Source organism: Melozone crissalis, unplaced genomic scaffold (assembly GCF_028551555.1).
Source record: "Melozone crissalis strain CALT ecotype California unplaced genomic scaffold, PUWL_Pcris_2 ptg000016l_1, whole genome shotgun sequence".
Classification (NCBI taxonomy): Eukaryota; Metazoa; Chordata; class Aves; order Passeriformes; family Passerellidae; genus Melozone; species Melozone crissalis.
In genome coordinates, this window is record NW_026535794.1 from 56935505 (window position 1) to 56957926 (window position 22422).

Below are 22422 nucleotides of genomic sequence, written 5' to 3' on the forward strand. Positions count from 1 at the left end.
CTCTTATATAGGAAGAGGACCAAAAATGAACGTTAATGACTTTTTTCATTGACCTCAAAATGGGCAAGACTCAACTTAGCAAATATGATATGGTTTAATGAACTTGCACATAATGTCTGATAACTATGGTTGCTTATCTAAAATGTTATGTAATATTTAACAGTTTTATGTTTTAAACAAAGCTTATGGACAAAGAATATTATAAGGATATCGAAAAGATCAAGACAATTGGAAGTACTTATATGGCAGCTGTGGGACTCGTACCTACTTCAGGAACTAAGGTGAGAGGATTTTACATAACAGTCTTATATGAAGGAACCATTTTCCTTCAATTTCCAGAAGAACATCAGAAACACAACTAATTCTGTGCGATTACTGATAAATTTTACGACTTTTTTACATTTTGAACCTGAAATTCAAAGAACAGCTGGAGCCAGAAAGGAAAACTGCCACACTTGCTTATGTGGCTTCTCTTGTGATTTCATTGTCTGCAGCTTTGAATTCCCTGCAAGTTGGTGTATAAAATGCTCTAAATCAGGGGTAGTGTTTTAAACCTGGTATCTTAGATGTAAGATGCAGGGAAAGGTAGACTCTAGGTTTAGTGAATTGCTGCAAAACTATCAGAAGACTATTAAAATGCAGTTTTTATATATATTTTTAATATTGAAATCTGAATGTAGCCTATAACTAAAATAAACACCCTCTCCTAACCCCCATCATGGACAGGAACTTTGTGCTAGGTACAGTGCTGCACTGTACCTGGCCCATCCAAATCAGCTCTTCTTTCTTTCCACCATTAGCATTCTATTTACCACTTTAATTACTCAGCAATAAAAAAAGTCGAAGTCATTTCAAACCCACTGTCTCTGTGTCACAGTTCTTCTGTATTCTTATGATTATCTCTTAGAGTATTATTCTTATCTTAAGTTACTATCTTATAACAGAGATTTCCTAGATTTCCAAGCAGCAACTGAAAAGCCAGAAAAACCTGTGAGCATCATATTATATGCATAGTATACAGAGCACTATGCATGTTAGTAATTACACTAATAAAACTAAACCATTAAAATTTTATAAAATTACTAATATAAGAAGAGTATGAAAATTAAAGCAATCCATTCACCTCATCTGCCTCGAGTTTTCAGATATTTCTCCCTTGTTCTGATATGCATGTACATATGTTGTAGACATATGTTGAATACAATATTACATATGGTTTAGGATTGAAAAATAGCACAAAATAATACCAAAAAAAGCAAAAAAAAAAACAAAAACAGAAGATGTCCTGTGGACTTTTTAGCATCAACTATCCCTTTTAAGTAAATAAATAACAAGACCACATTTAAATAAATGGTTAGAATTATTTGGAGTATATTACACAACTAGTCTTCTGGTCTGCAAAGTATTTCTGGCTGATGCCTTCCTTTGTATCATTCCTAGAAATCTATACATTACCCAAAAAAAGAGGTATTTTTAAAAATATGTTTATCCTAAAATGTTTGACTCATGGGTTCTGAGACAGCTAAAAAACACTGATCTTTAGAATGTTTTCAGTGTGTGATCTGAGGCAAACAGGCAGTGGCATACTTTTGTGTCTGCTATAAATGCTCTTTGAACTGTAATCCTCAAAACAAGTGTGTTATTGGGTAACTTTGGCATACGTTCCAAAACCTAAACATGTTTGTCTCTTGTATTTTATAGTTATTGAGTGAAGGGTCAACTGAGTTAGTCCAGTACTGAAGATACTGTTCTGAACTTATTATAGTAATGCATTTTAAATCACTGCAGAAAATTTTGTACAGAACTTTGTCTTCCTTTTAAATCTTGGGGAAGATATTGATTTTTTTCTATATATGTAGAATTTATTTAAAATTCTGTATTGCATAAAAATTGTCTGTCATATAAAACAGACAACAATTTTTATTTAACTTAAGGTTTCAGCTCTTCTGTGATGTCTACTTACTGTTCATGTGATGCAGATTAATAGAAATTACTCACATCCTCTTGCCAGTTTCCCAGTAGTTCTTCATCATACACTTGTATATTAGAAATCTGATAATCTTGGCTAGTCTGTCATACACAGACAATGACAGCCAGCTTCACACAGTCCCTGGGCTATCCTATGGAGTCATATGTGCCTCTGGTCTGCCCTCTGGCAGGAGTGTTCCAGGTTCAACAGAAAATCTGGCACAGCCTCTGATTTTGAATCACTAATTTCACACTAGGATTTGGACATGAACAGAAAGCAGTGGGTGGGGTTAATTGCGCTCTTAACTGAGGATATTTATGTACTTAAGAGCCTGGTACCGTGATGAAGTTAAATATTTAAATCCCATATTTTACTGGATTCTTGTTTCTGCACCTTGACTTCAGCAGGTGACTACAGTAAATGCTCATTGCCTCTGTCACAGTGACTTTGCTGGGATGCTCTGAGCAGTCTTTCCAGTAACTACTCTGATATTTAAATAAATAATTATTTGTTCTATCAACAGGGCAGCACACAAACCAAACTCTTTGTAGATCTTTTGCACTATATAAATTCATTTTATTTCTTTTTCGCCAGGATCCTGACTTCACCAGGGTCCTAACTTTGTGTTCTTCAGTGCAGGTTCAAGTTTGCCCTAATCCTATTGAGAGGTATCTGTCACCTGCAGTGCACTCAGTATTTCTCACCAGTCCTTTCTCCTGCAACCTTGAAGGGCATTGTAGGAAAACAGAACATTCATCAGACAGCAAATAAATGGAAGAGAGGAAATAAAGATTAGAAATCAAATAAAACTCTGCACTGCTCATCCCCTACTCCAGACATTGAATATTTTATCCTTCTCTGTTGGAAATGTATCCATTAGCTCTTTAAGCTTAATTCTTGTTCTTCCATGTATTGGTGATTCTGAAAAGAGTAGAACTATCTAGTTCACAGTGAAAGAAGCAGAATGCCAGACATTCAGGCAGGTAAATAAAAATATCCTTCCCAAAAGTTGGGACTGGCACAAGGATGACTTTAATAATTTTTTGTAAATTTCCTAGCCACATAAAGCAACCCTTTCAAACTGAGATGAATGAAGGAAATAGCAACCCATTTCTCAGTTTTTTCAGCCATTGTTTAGCACTGCATTTATAAAATCTCACTATCATGGCAAAACTCAGCAAGCTTTCATCTCATGCCAGCTTGCACAGTCCTGTTGTGTAACACCCTACTGAAGCTGCCACTGACCCTGCATTTCTTTCACCATATCCTACCTTTAGCCCACTTTCACTTATCAAATTTGTTTAAAAATTCATATTTCATATTCAAATAAGAGCAGAACATAAGAGCAGTCATACTGACTTGAGTCAAAGATTTATTCTGGTAATCTGTCTTTAACTAACCAAGGTTAGATCCTGGGGGAAGAGCATGTGATACAAAACAAATATGCAAACCTTTCTTTTCCACTTTCTAATAATATGCTGCTTAGATTTTTACTACTTTGTAGCAAATATTTCTTTCATGATCTTTAGAATTATGTTAGAAGCTTGCTAAGTTTTGGAATCTACAATATCCTCTGAAATTAGTTGCACAGTTTAATAAGACTGAATTGGTAAAAATTATTATCTTATGTTTGGGGTTTTATTTACAAGTTAATACTTCACCATTTCATTTGATCTCTGTTGGAGAAAAAACATTAGTTCATTTAGATGCATTTGATAACAGCTCCCTTCAACTTGCCTGGAAAGAAAAAACACGGTTGTTGTGCACCTCACAGGATTAAACCTAACAGGAATTTTGTCAATGGGAACAGCATACACCCCATGGAAGCTGGGAGCTAGCACAATCCCCTAAGGAAGAAGAGGGCAGAAACTGTAGTTATTAATAACCATCAGGCAAAGTAGTTTTGTAAGAAAGCAGGTTATATTCCCTGCCACATTCAAAACAAACATCTGCAGCTCTCTAGCAACAGAACCACTTTACCATGGGAACTTTGCTTTCCATTCTTCCCAGAAATCAAAAGGAGAGAGAGAAGAACAAAAAAATAGCAGAAGAAAAAAATGCATGTGCTGCAGCTACCATCTAAAGTTTCCCTTCACAAACAAAAAAATTGGTTAGATTCTTTTCCTAAGACATCTGTATGAACTTCTCATTATTTTTCACTTTAGTATTTAACCTGCATCTCAGTACTGTACAAATCTAATGTGCAACACTATTTTGTTTCTAGGCTAAAAAATCAATTTATTCCCATCTGAGTACACTGGCAGATTTTGCAATTGAGATGTTTGACGTTCTTGATGAAATCAACTATCAGTCTTACAATGACTTTGTCCTACGAGTTGGTAAGTCACGCTTCTACAATTATCACACAAGCAGAAGATCAGTTTTTGTTGGCTTTCCCTGTGCTGTCAATGAAGGATTACCTGTCCTGCACTCATGATTAAAACTGAGAATTCTCCATTACTGAGAGAGTCACATCCATGTAAAAGGTCAGCAGTCTGGATAGTGTGCATTAGTATTAAGAATTGTAATTCCCTCCAATTCCAATGTGCTTACTTAATCTATGCACCCCTAAAAGGAAAGTGCACCATTAATTTTATACAATATTATGAGTGCACCCAATCTTGTGGCTTACACTTGGAGGCTGAAACAATAGCTTGCCTCTGGGCAGAGTGACAATTGAATCTACTCCAAGCACTGAAAAAATACTTAAACAAGCTTGTCCAGAGCCAAAGGGCTTTAGAGTTGCAAATTAACACTGCTGAGAGACACATTGCTAAGCTGCTGAAAATTGAGTCTTACTGTATTATGTTAAGTTGCATCTGCAAAATCTTTGTTGGCATTAAAAGTGCAATGGGAGCTTTTTCTCTGCAAACACCAAATCACCTTAACTAGTCCTGTTTGCTCCAACAAATCAAATCCTCTGGTCTGCACAACAAAACCCTTCCCATGCAATCCTTTACATGTTATGTCATACCACTCATTTCTCTCAGCCTTCTTAGACATCAAGTTCCCTGCTTCCCTTTCTTCATGTATCCCGCTCCTCTCCAGCAGTGCTTCTACTGCTGTTCTCATTTTATTGCATATTCTAACACTAATAGTTTTCTCCAGCTTCTTTCTCTATATATTTTCATGGCTGACTTGTGAAAATGAGCTGGGCTACAGGAAAACTGAGGTTGCTAGCAGCAGAAGATTGAAAAAGACCAAAGACATCAAAGGCAGCAACAGAAGAGTTATATATCTTTGACCTCCTGTACATCCTAATAATTATAAACCCCAAATTCTCTTTGAACTCTGTTATAACTTGTCTTTCCAGGTTCACAAAGGATCAAATATCTAACCCTCATTCTTCTGCATAAATTGTCTAGAAAAGCCCTTGCACAGAATCTCATGCAGGGTTCAGTATCTGCAACTCTTCAGAACACTCAGGAGAAACATCCTCTTTTATATTCCAAACCAGATGTTGAAATCAGTCAGAAATGTAGAACTGAGCTCTGCAGTTTCCAAAAAAAATATGCTCGAGCCATTTTCACATACTTTTGTCCTCTTCTACTGTCTCTGGGATCTGAGTTGTCTAGTACTAACATCCAACATGACACACTTCCCTTACCCCAACCTTTTTGTATTCCAGACCATTATTTCTGTTCCACTTGGAGAATCTCCATTAAAACCTCAATTAAAAGGCTTTATATATGCAACTGCAGTGGAAGTTATAGGAAACAATTAAAGATCTTTAACAGTTTGCCCCATTTTCAGCTAAACTCTGTGCTACTAGTGGTTAGTTCTTTTCTTTAAGCAAATATTGGATTTTTTAAACAATCCACAGAAGAATCATATTTTTAATGTTGTCAATCACATTTGTAATCACAAATTACATTTCTAATAAGATATCCCAAGGAATGTCTTTGTTGTGTTTCTAAGACTTTTACAAATGCAGAAGTCCACTTGCATTAATTTAGTCATAGAATCATGAATATGCTACGACATCATTGAGTATATAAGGGAGCCATCAGGATCATCAAGCCCAACTCCTGACCCTGCACAGGGCAGCCCAAAAGTCACACCGTGTGCCTAAGAGCATGGTCCAAATGCTTCTTGAATTCTGTCAAGCTTGTTGCTGTGATCATTTTTCTGGAGAGCTTGTTCCAGTGCTCAGTCCCCTTTTGGGTGAAAAACCTTTTCCTAACACCTAACCTAAACTTCCCTTGACTCTGCTTTATGATGTTAATATATATTACTGTATTATAAAAAAAAAATGCTAAGACGCTTAAGTCAAATCTGTTTTGCAGGATTCATGTTTCCTTGGGATAATATGCTGCAGTGAAAACCAAATTAATTTTTTAATTTTAGGTATTAATGTTGGGCCGGTAGTGGCGGGAGTCATTGGAGCCAGAAGACCACAGTATGATATTTGGGGGAACACTGTGAATGTTGCCAGCCGGATGGATAGTACTGGAGTGCAGGGAAAGATTCAGGTGAGTGCTTTCCAAGACAATTTTGCAAACTTTACATACTTCCTGTTTTATATGTGGTTAAATTTTCAAGAACACTAAGAAAACACAGCCTCTCTTTGTTCTTATGGAGAGGGCGATACTCTCCAGACGACTCACCATCAGAAATATAGTTGTTTTCTGTCTTATACACTTCACTCCTTAGAGACAATGAAATCCTCAAATAAATAATTTCCCATCAAAAGAAACAAGAGTTCTCTGCTTCATTGCACACAGTTGAAGGTAAGCCTGGGAATGTTAACACTGCTGGTCTTAGTGCTGTAGAACTTTTGCCTAAATAAGACCTACCAGGAAAGGATCTAGGCTCATTTTCATCTTACCACATTTTAAGTAGCTCTAAAAATTGCTTGGATACTTTGGATTGGAGAGGTGATGCAGACAGAGAACATAGTTGCTCTACTACCAGAACCTATGGTGTTCCTCTCAAAAGCTCAGTGAACACCTGCAGTAACTTATCCAAAATATCTGTCTAATCTTCAGGGACCAAAAGGTCTTCTGCAATAAATTAACATCACTAGAACTTATACAGCTTACAATTTGGCTACATATTTCTGTTGGATGGAGTTTAATCTGTCTGTGTATTTATTTAACTCGAGACCAAAAATTCTGCTGCTCAGATTCCAGTTTTATCAGTGATCTTTACTTCTTAAAGAAAATTCTAAGTGAGCCTAAAGGCAGCTGTAGGTGATAATCCATTCTTTTATTAATATTTAATGACTAAGAAGTAAAAGGGAGAGGGGTGGGCAACTACATGAACAGAAAAAAGTAACGGTTTGTTGGTTTTTTTTCTGTCTTCAGGTGACAGAAGAAGTTCAGCGGATATTAAAAAGATGCAGTTATGAATTTGTGTGCAGGGGTAAAGTTAGTGTAAAGGGAAAAGGTGAAATGTTGACCTATTTTCTGGAAGGAAAGGCTGATGGAAATAATTCCCAAACACGGTCATTAAACTTAGAGCGGAAAATGTACCCTTATGGGAGAGCAAACATTCAGACAAAACTGGGCACCAGCTGTCCATCGGTGTCCTCAGTTGCTAGCTTTCCTGTAAAACCTGGTCTTGGAGCAGGTCAAGCATCTGCCACTCACACAAACCAAACGCTGCATTATCTTCCTTCTGTGCCAGCTGTGAAGGAGGCATAGAACAAAGGAGATTTGGTTGTGTCACTTGCAGTGAACTTGGAGAGCAATGCCTGAATTTTTACTAAGAAGTCAGAGGTCATAGGCCATGTCATTAACCAAGGACCACTACAACCCAACCAAAGAGAACTTGGGGACTGTGTAATGAACTCTTGGGATGGAACATATAAGGGCTAGCAATTCTGTTATGAAAAGTCAAAATGAGATTTTCTGGAAATGAGGCATATTTTCTTGGCATTTTTAAACACTAAGTGAAAAAGAATAGATAAATGTGCAAGCAATTATTTATGTGTGTGTGTATATACATGTTTTAATCCATATATGCACACATACAAACAGTTCTGTGTAGACTTAATAGAGATTTATAGAAATGAACATAAAAATATGTATTTATTTACACATCCACCTGCAGAGACATAGCAAAGAGATTTCTCTTTCTGTCATAGCCAGAATTGTTGGGCCTGGGATTAGCAAAGCTGCATTTAACCATGGAATGTGGAACACCTGAAGACTCTCCAGGGCTACAGTAAGACTTTGAGAAACGTGTTCCCAGTGTATGAATTAATACAATGAGAACAGTGTTTATTGAGCTGTTAATGGAGGATTAATGAAAACTGGATTCAGCTAATTACAGAACCCTACATATTTTTTTTTAGTTCTCTTTGCATGCTCTAGAAACTTACAAAAACTTACAAAAACTTTCAGTTAAACCATTACACTAGGATATAAAGTAGATAAATCACATAGCTTAAAGTTTAGGCAAAAGAACAATATATATTCTTTCCATTAAAAAAAAATACAAGCGTGGTAAAGCATAGAATTTGCCGCCTTTTTGTAGGTCATTTGACTCTGTGCAAGACAGAGGAGCCACCCTGCAAGCACAGCAATATGCTTCTGCAATATAGAAACAGTCCTGTATGTACAGTGCTGATTTTACTGAGGAGCAGAAGGATGGTATTATTTCAGACTTTTAGAAATAGCACAAGTCCTGTGGCTGAAGTCCAGGATTTACCATTCTAAACATCTCAAGGAACAGCTGTGTACTGGCGGCAAACATGCTGCTGCTAGTTTTGTGACATTTGTATGTTTGGCAACATAGTTTTATACATTAATTGATTTTTAAATTTATGCCACAGTTTTATTACACCTTTATTCTATCCAGACTCATTCTTCAAAGCTGTACAATTATAGAAAGCTGTAATTCTGAGAAACAAGCACAGTCAAACTTTGCCAAATGAGGAGCATTGGTAAATGTGCCAGGAGAGCGAGGCCTGCTCTAAATTTGCATAAAAAGGAAAATATTGTGGCTACTTTTTTCTCTACTACTGCTCAAATCATATGGCTTATGGTTTCATACTGAAGTGATGATCCAGATGTGAAATGTAGAGTGCAACTCCATAGTCAAGGTGGGAGCAGTTGAAATCATCCTGCTGAGGGACATGTACTCCATGGACATGTGCCATTTTGTCCTGATGGGGATTCACAGGCTAACTAACCACCTCTGCTTCCCAAAAGAGAAGTAAAACTTTACGTTGCCTAAAAACATGCAAAACTTCCTTTTAACAAGCGAAACAATCCACTCCCCCCAAAAAAAACCAAGATCAAAAACCAACAACAACAGCTAAAGCCAAAAAAAACACCAACAAAAAACAACCCACAAAAGCAAAAACCTCACTCCAGAATGCAGAAGTTATACAGATTGTACAACAGAAAATTTTCATGTGCTAAGTTTCACACTTCCCTTTGGTGGGCCTATTTTGTAGCAGATTTCAGTGGAAAGAAAGTTCTGAGAGAGACCCCTCTTACCAGCTTTTGCTTTGGAGCAGTAATTTTTTGCATTAAAAGTATATACAGCATGTTGTCAATAGATGAAAATGGTTAAAGAAATGTTGCAGGAATTTCTGTTCTCCACTCAGGATACTGTGGGACTCCAGTGTTTTTCAGCAGAGTTTTAAATTAATTTTTATGTACACTGTCTGCTGGGTGCTTCATTACAAAGCTGCCAAAGTTAGTCTTATGATTAAAGTGACTGTAAAAACCTGAGAACTGCTTCTTAATTGTACTGTACAGGTAATATGCTCCCTGATTGAGCTGAAGAAAGTCACTGCATTTCTTTATCTCTCTAGGAGCTACCCAGTTCACAGATATTCTTCTAGAATAATTTATTTCTGATTTTGAGAGTTTCAAATAATTTTAAAAATATACATACATGTAGAGAACACAGATTTAAAAGAAGAAATATTTACAAATAAACTGAGTAAGTAGTATTCATGTAAAGCACACTGCACAGTTATGTTCCCTAACAGGTTTGTAAGAACTAAATAATCACATGGGAAAGTCAAACATTTAACCAAGCTGGAAAGCATTATATGCAATAGCATTAATCACTCAGTTCCTCTCTCACAGAACCCATTCTACATAAATTTTTAATTCAATGAATTTGGTATAATTTCACTGATAATAATGAAATAAAAGCATCTTCTAGATGATCCTAGAAGTAGGATCTACATCCTGGTAGTATGTGAAAACATCGACCAAACAGACCCATTTGCCTATTTCAGTGAAATTACTTATTTGTTATTCTTTTTATTAGGCTCAAGATATAGGCATCTTGCCATTGTTCCTTTGATCTTTTACTGAGTGGACAGTGAGCACAAATGAATTTTCCCCTCTGCGAATATTTTTGTGACTGTTCTTTTTCCCAGACCATTCCCAGTCTGGTAATATCAGTGGAAGATCATGTAGCAAGGTAAATTTAGATTATTCATGTTAACATTTTGAATTATTAGCAGGTAATAATTAATTAGAATTGGCCCAAAGATTTTCAAAGCCTAATCCTCTTTTCCAAATAAGGAATGTTACTTTTGTAAAAATCTTTTCCATGTTGAATGGAAAGGACCAGACAGGCACAGTCCAACATCAGCTTCTCATTCTGTGCTTTTGGAGGACGTCTCTGCCTCCTAGAGCAGTTGAGTGGATCAGGATGGCTTCTTAGTGCTGCAGGCAAGCTGGTGTGTATTTCCTACCTTACAGAATCAATAATGGTATATTTGGAGTTGGTTTCCAGACTTTAAGTCATAGATTTAGAGAATGCTTTGGGTCGGAACGGACCTTAAAGATCATCTAGTTCCAACCCTGTTGCCAGATCATCTAGCTCCAACCCTGTTGCCATAGGCAGGGACCATGAGCCTTCCAATAGACCATGTTAACATCACTCTCATGAAGTTCATTACCATTAACATCATTATCCTGTCTTTAATACAACATTTGTATTATGTTGTTGCTGGTTTTACCATGGGGAAAAGGATATATTACTTTGTAGTCCTGGACTGAGCAGTATAAATTTATGAAGAAAGTTCATCTAAGGCACAAATTAGTCAAATACAATGTAAAAATGATAGGCAGGGTTCAGCAGCCATTTCAACAATGAAAGCTAAGTGCCCATTGAAATCATGATATAATGAACTGTGTTCTTCTCTTTATGCTTTCCCTCCCTATTTATATAGTTTTTCCCCACTTTCCTGTTCTGTCCACATTTGTTTAATTTCAGCTCTTGTGTGACAGTTTTAAATGGCATATTTAATCCCTCAGCTCTTCTCTATTCTTTGACATGTTTAATAAGTTTTATACTTGGAAAGAGGGAAAATAAACATGGAAGTAATACTTCTGAAAACCTCATAAATGCACATTTTCTGCCAGATTGTAAGCAAAATTTTTATTGGCAATTTTCCTAAGATGGTATGTGGCCCACTCCAATATCCCTGAAAATCATCAGAAGGATTTCCCTGGATTTTTGTGGAATTTTTGTTGTGCTTCATGCAGTTGTATTTCCCGTCTTGCATATATTAATTTTCTGGTGAAGCACTCTACCTTTTGCCTAGGTAAGCTTGCTGTAGCCCCATCAAGGTCTCTGTCCCACAGAAACCAAAAGTCCCAAGTGTTCATCTGAGGACAGTTACTTGTTGATTTGCAGGCAGAATTGCCTCCTGTACTTCTGTTCACTGTTTTGTGCAGCTGTTAGCTTGAAACAATTAACAGATACAAGCGCTAAAAAGCAGTGGTGCCATTTTGGCATGTCAATGTCTGTCAATAGCAAGCACAATATTTCATGTCAGTTTGCATGCTTTCTCTTTCAGATAATAGTAATAATAGAAGTCTTTAATTCTTTATATAAACATATAAGTGTCAGAGATCTTTAGTCTTGAGAGCTAATTTCTAAAAAAGTAATTTCTAAGTATTCCTATACTACCTTGATCTTCAAGTGGTTTTTAAATTCATATTCTATGCTGAGATTGCAAACTGGCATTCCATTGGATTACTGGCTAGATATTTCCAAACATATTCCATTTACATTGACTAGAAATCTACCCAGCCTGTGAAATGCATATTTTTTGTAGCTGCTTTGCCCTGTGGCTAGTGACACTCTATTATCTTCACCAAACAAACACAAATTTTCCCTTGCTTTCCCTCGGTGAGACTGAGAGCCAAAAACTTCAGGTTTTTAGAGCTGAATCTGCATCTCCTTATGTATCCACAAGGCCTGCAGCAATCACCAGTTTAAGTTGCTTGTAAAGGTCAGGAGTTGAGCTTCTGTAGGCCAAGTTCTGCCTTGGGTTATAGCAATGTCTCATGTCAATACTGAACTGAATATTTTACAGGACTGTAAACAAGAGTAGGTCATGCACCGAAATCTCTTTCACACTTTTGCCTGTAATTTATCTGTCAGGCAAAATAAAGTAGTTGGGTGTCACTATTTGAATGGAAACAGTATATGACCCGTGCCATTTCAGTGCTTTGAAGAGTCTGAATACATTAATAAGTAGCGTGAATAATTTTCCTGTGTTGGATTCCTGCTTGTAGCAGAAAGAATGCATTTTCTTTACATCAGCAAGTCCAGATTCTGTATGTGTTCTGCCCAGGCAGGAGGACTATTTAGCCATAATATTCTTTCAAGTTAGAGTTTTGTATTACAGTGAAAACCAACCAATTTTTTTAATTTGTGATAAACCTGTATTATAATGCCTTATTTTTAATCTTGTACAGTGTTAAACAAGCAACAGAAAACATTGGCCTTTCATGTATTATTCACTTTAAAAGATGTATTGTACTATGAAATTTTGTAAATAGTTTTAGCTGGAACAGGTAGTTGCATGTACACTTGTAAAAAAAGAAGCAAAAAGGCACACTTTTAACAAAAATGAATGATTTTTGTAAGAGGCATTTTACATATGCATGGAGATTATATATCCTTTTAAAATTGATGTATTTTTTGGTTTTCCTTGCAATCTACTGCATGCCATTCATGCCTGACTTCAGTAAAACAAAACAGTATGTTTCCTTAAATGTTTTTGACATATCACTCCTGGCACAGTTAAATCACTAGTTGCATGTGCATTCAGCTAACCAAAATACAATCAGCAAATAAAGAAGAAAAATCACTTCATGATTGTGATCTGCCAACCTCAGTGTTTCAAGATCCATAACACAGCATATGAAAAGTATTATATCTAAGCTGTCTTCATAAGGTACCTTCTGGTCATTAGAAGCAATAAACTACTTTCTGTAATATAAAAAGCAAACCAATACTCTAGTTCAAAATGGTGTAGTATCTGACATTCAGTGGTTATTCTCTGATACTGCACTTGATGTATCAAGAAGGACTAGGTGTCAAATCCATCTCTGCTGTGTGCAGGTGCAACACTATGGAAGGCAAAGAAGGTGAATTTGGCCCATTCATGTTACCCAGAGTGTATTTCTAATGGGATAATAAGTTATTGTATATGAAAAGTACATTAATTCAAATAGGTGGTTTTCCTGGATTCATACATACACACATATATATATATATGTGTGTGTGTGTGTGTGCATATATAAATATAAATATATACATATATATAAATTAATTTTGTTGCCTTATTTCTGTCAGATTTTTTTACTTATTTTTTCAAATAGTTTATATTGCTAAGCAGAAAGTATTTAACAAAACTATTCAGAGAAACTTCATAGCATTTATCTGATTTTGAGCCATCTGAGTTCTCTGCTGATTCCATACTTCCAGAGATGCCTCCTTTAGGCATCACAGCCTAGCCCACACCTTGATGCTGTTGTCAGCTAGTGACATTGAAATAAGAAATCAATTTCCAATTTTCTGTCTGATTTTTTCCCATAAAGCTGATGAACAAACTTAAAATTCTGAAGGAAAACTTAAAATTCTGAAAGTATTTTGCACACTTACTTTTTAAAGTTGTCATATCCATGTTACAAAAACTCAGGATTACTTCTCAAATTACTTATATAATTGCTGTAAGGAGTATTTGAGGAGCATAACACTGAGTCTTGTGGCAAAGGGAGAAGGGTGTAGACTGTGAATACTTTCTGCTTTGGATAAGGATTTGCATTTTACAATTTGAGCTAGTGTTATAATAGAACTCAGAAATCTGTTGAATTTTTTGTTTAATCAGGTGACTGTAGGGTTAACTAAGCAGTACAGCTTCTGCAAGTACTTTTGTAATCCTAAATTAATAGGCAGGTTCATACAATATATCCTTGTTGCCTGCATAGAAAAACCACTATCTTGTACTGACGACTGTCTTCATTATAGTAGTTAAGGGTTTCTAACAGTCATAAACTAGCTCATCTCAAATTCGGTGGGTTTTACATCTCAGTGTGGTGTAATTGTTGTGAATAATGACAATCTGGACACTTCTCTTGTACCCCACCCTGTTTATGATTGCCGCTTTCCAGAACTCTGTATAGGCAATTTTTAGATCATTGTTCATTTTAATCCCATCTGTCACTGAGTTCTCAGGCCAAATCTAAATCATTAATAAATATATTAAGGTCAATAATGGGAAAAGTACATATAAGGGAGTGGCTGCCTGTTGCTCTTTAATTCCTCTTCAAAATATCACACTGCTTGGGTGGCCTGATGTGATTTATGATCTGATTGGTGCAAGGATAAAAAGAAGTAAAGAAGGAAAAAAAAATGGGCAAAGTTAGCAAGAGTACAAAAAACCAAAAAAAGTAGCCTGTGAGATAGCAATTGCTGAAAGAAAAGGGTGAAAAGCCAATACTCTTCTGAAGTCAGTGGTAAAACTCAGTGACATGGAACAAGTCTGAAGTATGACCTGGAAGAACTTAACCAGATTCATAGTGCTACAAAAATAAGGCTTGTGTTTAATTGCATGGTCAAATCAGTTTCTTAGGTTTTGTGTCACATTTACAAAAATATTCCAGGTGTCCTGGTGAACCACTTCTAGAATTTCAAAAGGAATTATTAGAAGTAGTTGGGGGTTGTCACCTTTAATATCTATTTTTTGATCATTAGGAAGCACCTTGGAATTTGAATTAGCATTGGTTAACATAAATAGTGTAAGTCCTGAAAGGACTTGGTTTAGCTTGTGCCTTACTGCATGCTGGAGGATCTACTTCTTTATATTAGGATCCCCATTGTATGCCTTCTGTGGCATCTGACATGACACATCTGCATAAAACAGAAGGAAAGAAAAAGTGCTGCATCACTGTGAAGATTTTTTATTAATTCCTTTCCTACTTGGGTTTACTACCAGTACAGCTATGTGAATGCAAGGAGTGCTCCATTTGTTTGTGGAGGGAGGCCATACACAGGTATATGCAGGCCCAAGCTGAAGAAGAGTAGGTTTCCTAGAAAGCTCAGCACATACAGTGAGCTGAATTCTGCAGAAAATATTTTCAGATATTTTGGGACTCCTATCAAAGCTAGCTGCTCTCCTCTACAAAACACCTTGTAACTGCACTGTCAGATTTGCTAGATGTAGGCTAGCCTGCTGGTGGTAAAACAGCTAACAAAAGGTTCTTGCTGTGGGCTAAAGTGGGCTTTAATTACTGTGGTTATGCACACTATCATGTCTTACTTTCAAGTGCCTGACCTTCTGCTTTAATCCAAGACCTGTCTGTAGTGGCATCAGTTATGAAAACCTTCAGCTGGCACATTGAAGTTACTTAGGTGATTTCTCACATCTTTTGCTCCTTAGTGCACATGGGTGCAAAGGTTGTCTATTTCAGACAGATTTCACATGCCATTCAAGCAATATATCAAGAATTTTCAGTGAAATGTAAATGAAAAAGAATTATCTGTTCCATCAAAATTGCTTCATGATAATTATATTTTTAATTGCTACAGTAGAGATTCTTCTTCACTTAGAATTTCTGCTTTCTTTACAGTAACATTACTAAGGCTCAATAAGGAAAAACAAAGAAGAAAAGAGCAAGTTATTGCATAACTTGCTCCCATTTGCAAGTATAACTGTCTGTACAAAGCTGAACTTAGAGCAAACAGAGAGTTTCTTTTCTGCATTCAAACTCCTGGTTGTTACAGAGAAGTAGCTTTGAAAAATACTAGAGAATACAGTAAGAATGAAAGCGATGCTTACTTGTTTAAAAACTAGGATCCAAGAACAGCTGCCTTTTCTAGTACAATTAACTCAATACAAAGAATCTTAGAACAGTGATATTATTTTCTGTGAAATTCTGACAGAGGTTAAATTCTGACACACATTTCACAGTTTCAAGCAGATTCAGTCATATTTGACCCATCTCTTAAAATGCCTGTCTTTAAAACTTGTGTGGCAAGTAACATCTGTGTGAATTGTATCCTGCTGGTAAGTCCTTGTACTCTCTGCTGTCTGGAGGTTAACTTCTGCCCTGCTGGCATATGTACATAGGCTCTGCTTGGAAATAAGATGCTCAGCATTTCTCCAATCTGTTAATTGAAAAGATGTAGAAGTGTTTTATAATTAATGTTCAGCAGCCTAAGGTAGGAAGCAAAAGACTACACAGGGCTTGTGTTCTATAAACAAAATTAGTCTGCCTACACATAATGACAGAGTCCATTACAGGCTTATTCATAATTTTAAGCATCCTAGAAATATTAAAATGTAATAAATATCATAGCAATAAGAGGAGATGAAGCTAGACATACCTGCCTGCCTCTTAACACCACATAAGTCTTCTTTGCATGTAAAATATGACCTACAGCTCATAAAATAGTGCTTCTTCAGAAACTGCTACCCATTCTACCCTTAACTCACCCTCAGTTGTTCAATGCCATTATATTTTTGTTGAGGTGTTTACTGTACACTCAGGCCAGCCTTACCATCTCCCTCTGCAGGTACTCGGTCACATAGTTGTCAAATTTCTTTTTCAAAAAGAAAATACATTTTAAGAAAATTGATTTTTTTTATACATAATAGATGTTTAGGGGATTTAAATACATAATACAAAATCTCGTTAGGAAGCAGTACATGTGACAACAAACCTGAAAAGGCATGTAAACATACTCTGTGATGGGAATGCAGGCCCCAGCAGCTGGCAGCAAGCTGGGCAATAAGGCTTCAGTGTGCCATCGGCAAACAGGGCAGCATCTCTGCTCAAGGGCCTGAAGAAGAGACACAGATAAGAAAGAGTGGTGTAGAATTCATGTTCCCTAGTAGTTTACCAAGAACATGCAAACCCATTTCAAGAGCAGTCATGTTGTCTGTGTCTGGAAACCAGTCTTTACTAAAATATTAGAGGAAAGATACAGGCTGGGAGTACTATTAGGTTGGTTGAATTGGAACATTCAGTAAGAAGACTGTGAAAGAGGAATCTTAACCTACTTAATCTGCAGATGTTTGCAGCAAATTCTGCCCTGCTTCTGGACTAACTTGAGTATTTGCTTAGACTTAGTGGAAAAAAGCATTACTTGCATCAGGTAGACACATGGGAAAACCAAGGTATTCTTCTCTGTATTTATTGTTATAAAAGTTTTCAGTGGAATTTTTAGGTTTTTTTACAGCACAGTAAAATTAATGAAAATATGAAATTCAACAATTATTGAATTTTTTGATCAAGCCTTATTCTACTGTCTATTCCTCTGCCATGTCAGATGGGATGTTTCCAGTGACTTCAAATGGACCAGGAGGAAGCCTATTTTATCACAAAAGAAACATCTACATAGGTAAAATGGGTAGTCCTAACTTTAAGGAGTGAACAAGTCAAGATGTCATTATTCCAACTTCTATAGCCCACTGAACCTATAAATAATCTTTTGATCTTTAAAGCTATACACTACATATATATGTATATGTATATACATACTACAATACAATAACTTAACACTGGGTAACTTCTAATGATAAATTTTCATTAATAATACGGGTCTATTTTTATGTAAATATATTATTGTAGAGTATCTTCCAGTCTTTTTCAGGATTGTTAAATTGAGAAGAGCAATTGAATATTTGTCCTATTTTTATGTTAAAAAGTGAATGGACTGAAATGTTAAATGTGAATGTAAATTTCTTATTGCAACTTTTATACTGAGTGTTTGCACTATTATAATTTCTGGAATCAAATTAAAAATAAAGGAAAAAATTGCTTGAATAAACAGCTGTATGAGATTGTTGTTTTGGTTTCAGTTTGGCTTTGGGGCAGGAGGTTGTTTGGGATTTTTTCTGTTTGTTTTTAAATCAAGTTGTATTCATTATTATATAACAAGCTGCCTCTCAGGTGGTCCAGCTACAGCTTCTCAGTCAGGCTATGAACATGCCTCTAGAAATGCTGCAAATCTGCTTTCAGAATTGCTTTGAACTAAAGAATCTCTTGAGAACAATTCAGCTCCCTTACGAGTTTCGTTGATTTTCTGCATTGACCACAGTGTAAGCCAGCTTGGGCCAAGGGTACCATTCACTGTGCAAGCAGAGGAAAGTAAATATGCAATGACCAGCAAAACACCAGCCACACAGACCAGAAGACAGTGAGGGGAAGCGTATCTCTCCCTTTTCACAAGGCAGAAATTATTGGTTAATTTAGGACAAGTGTAGATTTTGTAGGCATTTTATGTTATGCAAGATACAGAGCCAACCTGAGAGCAAAATTGCATAGGTTAACTTAAAATTGATTTTAAAACTGATACAGTTTTGTCAGGGAATATGCCTCACAATAGAGTTGCTAAATTTGGGTAGTTCAAAGTAATTTGCTGTACCACTTCCAAATGACAGCAGACTCCCATCTGGCCAGCTCAGAGCAGAAGCAGAGGTGCTCAGGTGCCTCATTGCTGTCCATGAAGATATGCCCTGAGATACCTCAGAAATGCAGGGTCCCCTGTGATGTACAACAGCCTGGGCTCAGATGCAAGGAGTTTTAATCTAAATGCTAGACAGTCTCCCCTGCTGTTTTTCTTGCAGGTTAGAGAGCACAGTGCGAGTTGTACAGAATTACAGTGCTGTGAGGGAGTGTGATGGAACTGTTCTTGGTTTGACCTTACATTAGTGAGAAATGTTTGAGGCCTTATGTAGCCATTTTTTGCCTTTTCCTTCCCTTCTGAAAGACATGCCAGACCTTCCTAAGTGTAAATCAGAATTACTTCACTAAAGTCAAAAGGACATAAATAAACTGAAAATCTGTCCTTCACCTTCACTGTACCTATTCTGCCACATTGGTATTTTAAGGTTTTCTCTTAATAATAAATGTGTAACCCTCTGCATGTTGTTTCGGGGAATTCTATGCACATGAATACACACAGAGCTATTTATACACATGTATGAAATATGTACACTCACAGGCACATATGTTAATGACTCAGGTCATTACTTGGAGACTTTTTTTCTGCCATGTCTCATTACACAACCAAATCACTTCAGAGACAGTATGAGAATTCATTTTGGTTAAAGAATGAGGCAGGATCAGTATTAGAGTGTTACCCCTCTGGTAACACTTTTGGACATGAGGAATTCCAGACAGCATTTCCATAGCATAAACCACCCAGGACTGAAACTGAGGTTCTTGTCCAAAAATATTACCGGAGGACATTGTCAACTTCAAATAGGCAGAAGGGGAGAATAGAAAATGAGAACATTGTGTACATTGTCCATTGTGTACCTTGGTGCATTGCCATTGTATCTATGTCAAAGTCTTCCAGTTTTGCAGCCATTCCCTAGAGCAGTGGGTCACCTAATGCCGTTTCTGCTGGCAGAACATGATGTTCAATGGAAGGAAGCAATTATACAGTTGTCAAATCATGGACCATCTTCTTCTTTGGGCCATTATGATGGAAAAAAAGAGTCCTAGTTGTAAAGTGAGCCATGTATTAGAGATTGTCAGTGACATTTTTGGCTCTTATGAAACCCTCTGAACTGCCAAGGGAGCATTTAAGAATGGGGATCTTGAGGTATAGTCAGGCTGGTTAGGAATCCTGGTCTGATCCTAATATTCATTCTTGTGTAGATTTTTTCTGCTGTCAACTTTAGCAGTAGTTTGCATAGGTTTCCAGGCTCAAAGCTCAGGATAGAAACTAGTTTTTAATATTACATTAATATAAGTCTCCCAGGCTTACACTGGTCCTGTACTTTTAACCAGACATTTGTTAACTGCTATTAGATTTAGCCATAAAGACTTAGAAAGGAAGAAGCTAGTGATGAAGTAATCATTATTATCAAGAAGCTTTTCATTTACAAGGCACACTCTGAAGATGCCAATGATGTCTTTCATAGAGATGGTGTAACATAAATTACCACACCATCACAGACCAAGCAGATGAGCTTCCCTATCAGAAGTGCTCTGCTTCACTAAGTCAGAGGAACTCTGATTGATTAATTAGCTTACCCCCAGCTTAGACCACCTGGAGATTCATCTGCACAATTCTAAGGTGGCAAGAAAGAGCCATTTATATTCTCCTGGCCTTACTTCCTGCACAGGACTATACTCAGTCTGGACATGCTACTGCACTGCACAAACACGGCACATTTAGTTTATTATTTGACGTAATAAAGTAAAACAAATCCATCATTTTCTGGTTGCTGAGAGATTTGAAGCTAGGTGTTTGTTTGGCCAAACTGGGCTCATACTATTGCCAAAGGTCAGGAAAGCAGCACAGACTGTTTTCCCCCAAACTCTATAGTTACTCTGTATGTTTATTGAACTTTGGCAATACTGTTATGTGCTCCTCAGCAGCTCTGCCACCATAATTAAAAAGGAGCAATTGTATCAGAAAAGACACAGCAAGTTACTGAGGAAAGGTCTCAGTTGAATATTAACTCAGATTGACTTGTGGGGTGTAGAAAGACGTAGAAAGTGTATAGGACACTGACTAGTGAATAAACAACATGCAGACAGAACACATAGTGGCATTCTGGTAAGAAAAGAGTGTAATGAAGAGGAATCATTGACGCAATTACAAAGGCAGTGGTAACATATTGATTTTATCAAGGTCAATGATCTCTACTTCTAGTAAAGTACACCTGACTTCTTACTACAGAGGTAATTAGATTTTTTGAAGTTAAATATTGATCCTCCAGACTTCTATATAAAAAAATTAAGTTTTTTCAATTTGACATCCCCCACAATGGTTTTAGACTGGCTACTTGTATTATAACCTTATTTAACAAAGAGAGACAACAATTTTCAATGCTTTAAGCTTTCATAATTGATCTTCATATTGTAGCATCTTTTTATGTGTACAAACTAATCTTCCTTTCACATAGAAAGGAAGGGACTTTATCTGAGGGCAGAGCTGGTCTAAACTGAGGGAGGACGTGGCACTGAACTTCTCTCTGAGATGTAAAGGTATGTTCCTTAAGGAACTTGTTTCTTCAGTCCTACTATTACATTAAATCAGAAAAAAAAATTGACTGTTAGAATACCACTTCCGATTCCCGGCAACTGGTGGACCTCAGTGAAAAATTTATATTGACACCCATATAACAAGCTTTTAAGACTATTTGAAATGGTTCAGAGACAAAGTGCCAAGTCTCCTTGTTCCTTAAACTCTTATTGAAATGAATCATATGGAAGATAATTTAGACATTTAAATAAGAGTTTGACTTTATGAGTAGCCATGAAACCCAGTAAGTAGTTCAAAATCATGGTTTTGAATGCACAAAATTGGATTTGTTGTCCAGTCATAACAGTCATAACCAAAACCTGTAGAAATATATAACCTGAAGCACACATCAGTGTATTGCTAGTTCAAAGCCATTTTTTTACTGAGAGGTTATTAAATCGCTACACCCATTTATCCAGGATTCCCTAAAGCTTTCCTCTCAGGCTCCTTATGAGGTGCTCCTATGATCAGATTGAATGACAATTATGCTGTACGTAAGTCTGTTCCTGGACACTGTAGACAGACATTGATCTTGCCTCTGTCCAGGAAAAAGTCATTGCCACACTGAAAAATGGAAACCTCCAACACTTGCAAAGGTACCACTTTCACATTACCAATATAAATAACATGTGAAGAAAGTGTTCCAAATGGCAAAAACCTTAAAATTGCTGAAGAACAAGATTGTACATAATGCTTTTCAGGCACTGAAAAGTTTGTTTAACAGACTACAAAGGATTCATATTGTCCTTGGTTTCTGAAGGTTTCAGCAAAGGTTTTGCTGGTGAAGGGGCTGGCAGACATGCTACATTGAGGACACTGGTTTTGTCTAGGCTGGAGAAAAGGAGGGTTGAGGTGTGATCTCACAGATGCCTGAGGAGAGGAAGGGGAGACAGAAGTCCTAATCTCTTTTCCTTGGTATCCAATGCCAGGGCATGGGGGAACGGCTCAAAGCCATGTTCCTTGGGGGAGGTTTAGACTGGACATTAGGAAGCTTTTATTTACCAAGAGGGTGGTCACACACTGGAAAAGACTTCCTGGAGAGGTGGTTGATTCTCTTTGCCTGTCAGTGTTTAAGAGTCATTCAGAGTCATTTACCCTTAATTACATCCTGTAGCTTTTAGTCAGTCTAAAGTGTCAGCAGTTGGACTAGATGAATATTAAAGATTCCTTCCAACTGAAATATTCTATTCCTT

General features: G+C 36.7%; 1 protein-coding gene across 3 annotated transcripts in view; it reads left to right on the forward strand.

The window, feature by feature from the left end:
• Positions 1-10749, forward strand: part of ADCY1 (adenylate cyclase 1) — a 149771-nt gene extending 139022 nt beyond the window's left edge. For 2 of the 3 annotated variants that reach the window (XM_054273247.1, XM_054273248.1), the window contains 4 exons: positions 183-281; positions 4194-4308; positions 6317-6441; positions 7276-10749. In XM_054273247.1, coding sequence (XP_054129222.1) covers positions 183-281; positions 4194-4308; positions 6317-6441; positions 7276-7614 — 678 coding nt within the window. In that variant the 3' untranslated portion in view covers positions 7615-10749. Of the gene's footprint in view, positions 1-163; positions 282-4193; positions 4309-6316; positions 6442-7275 lie in introns of those variants that run through there. The other variant, XM_054273249.1, reaches the window with a different exon arrangement.
• Positions 10750-22422: the final 11673 nt, after the last annotated feature.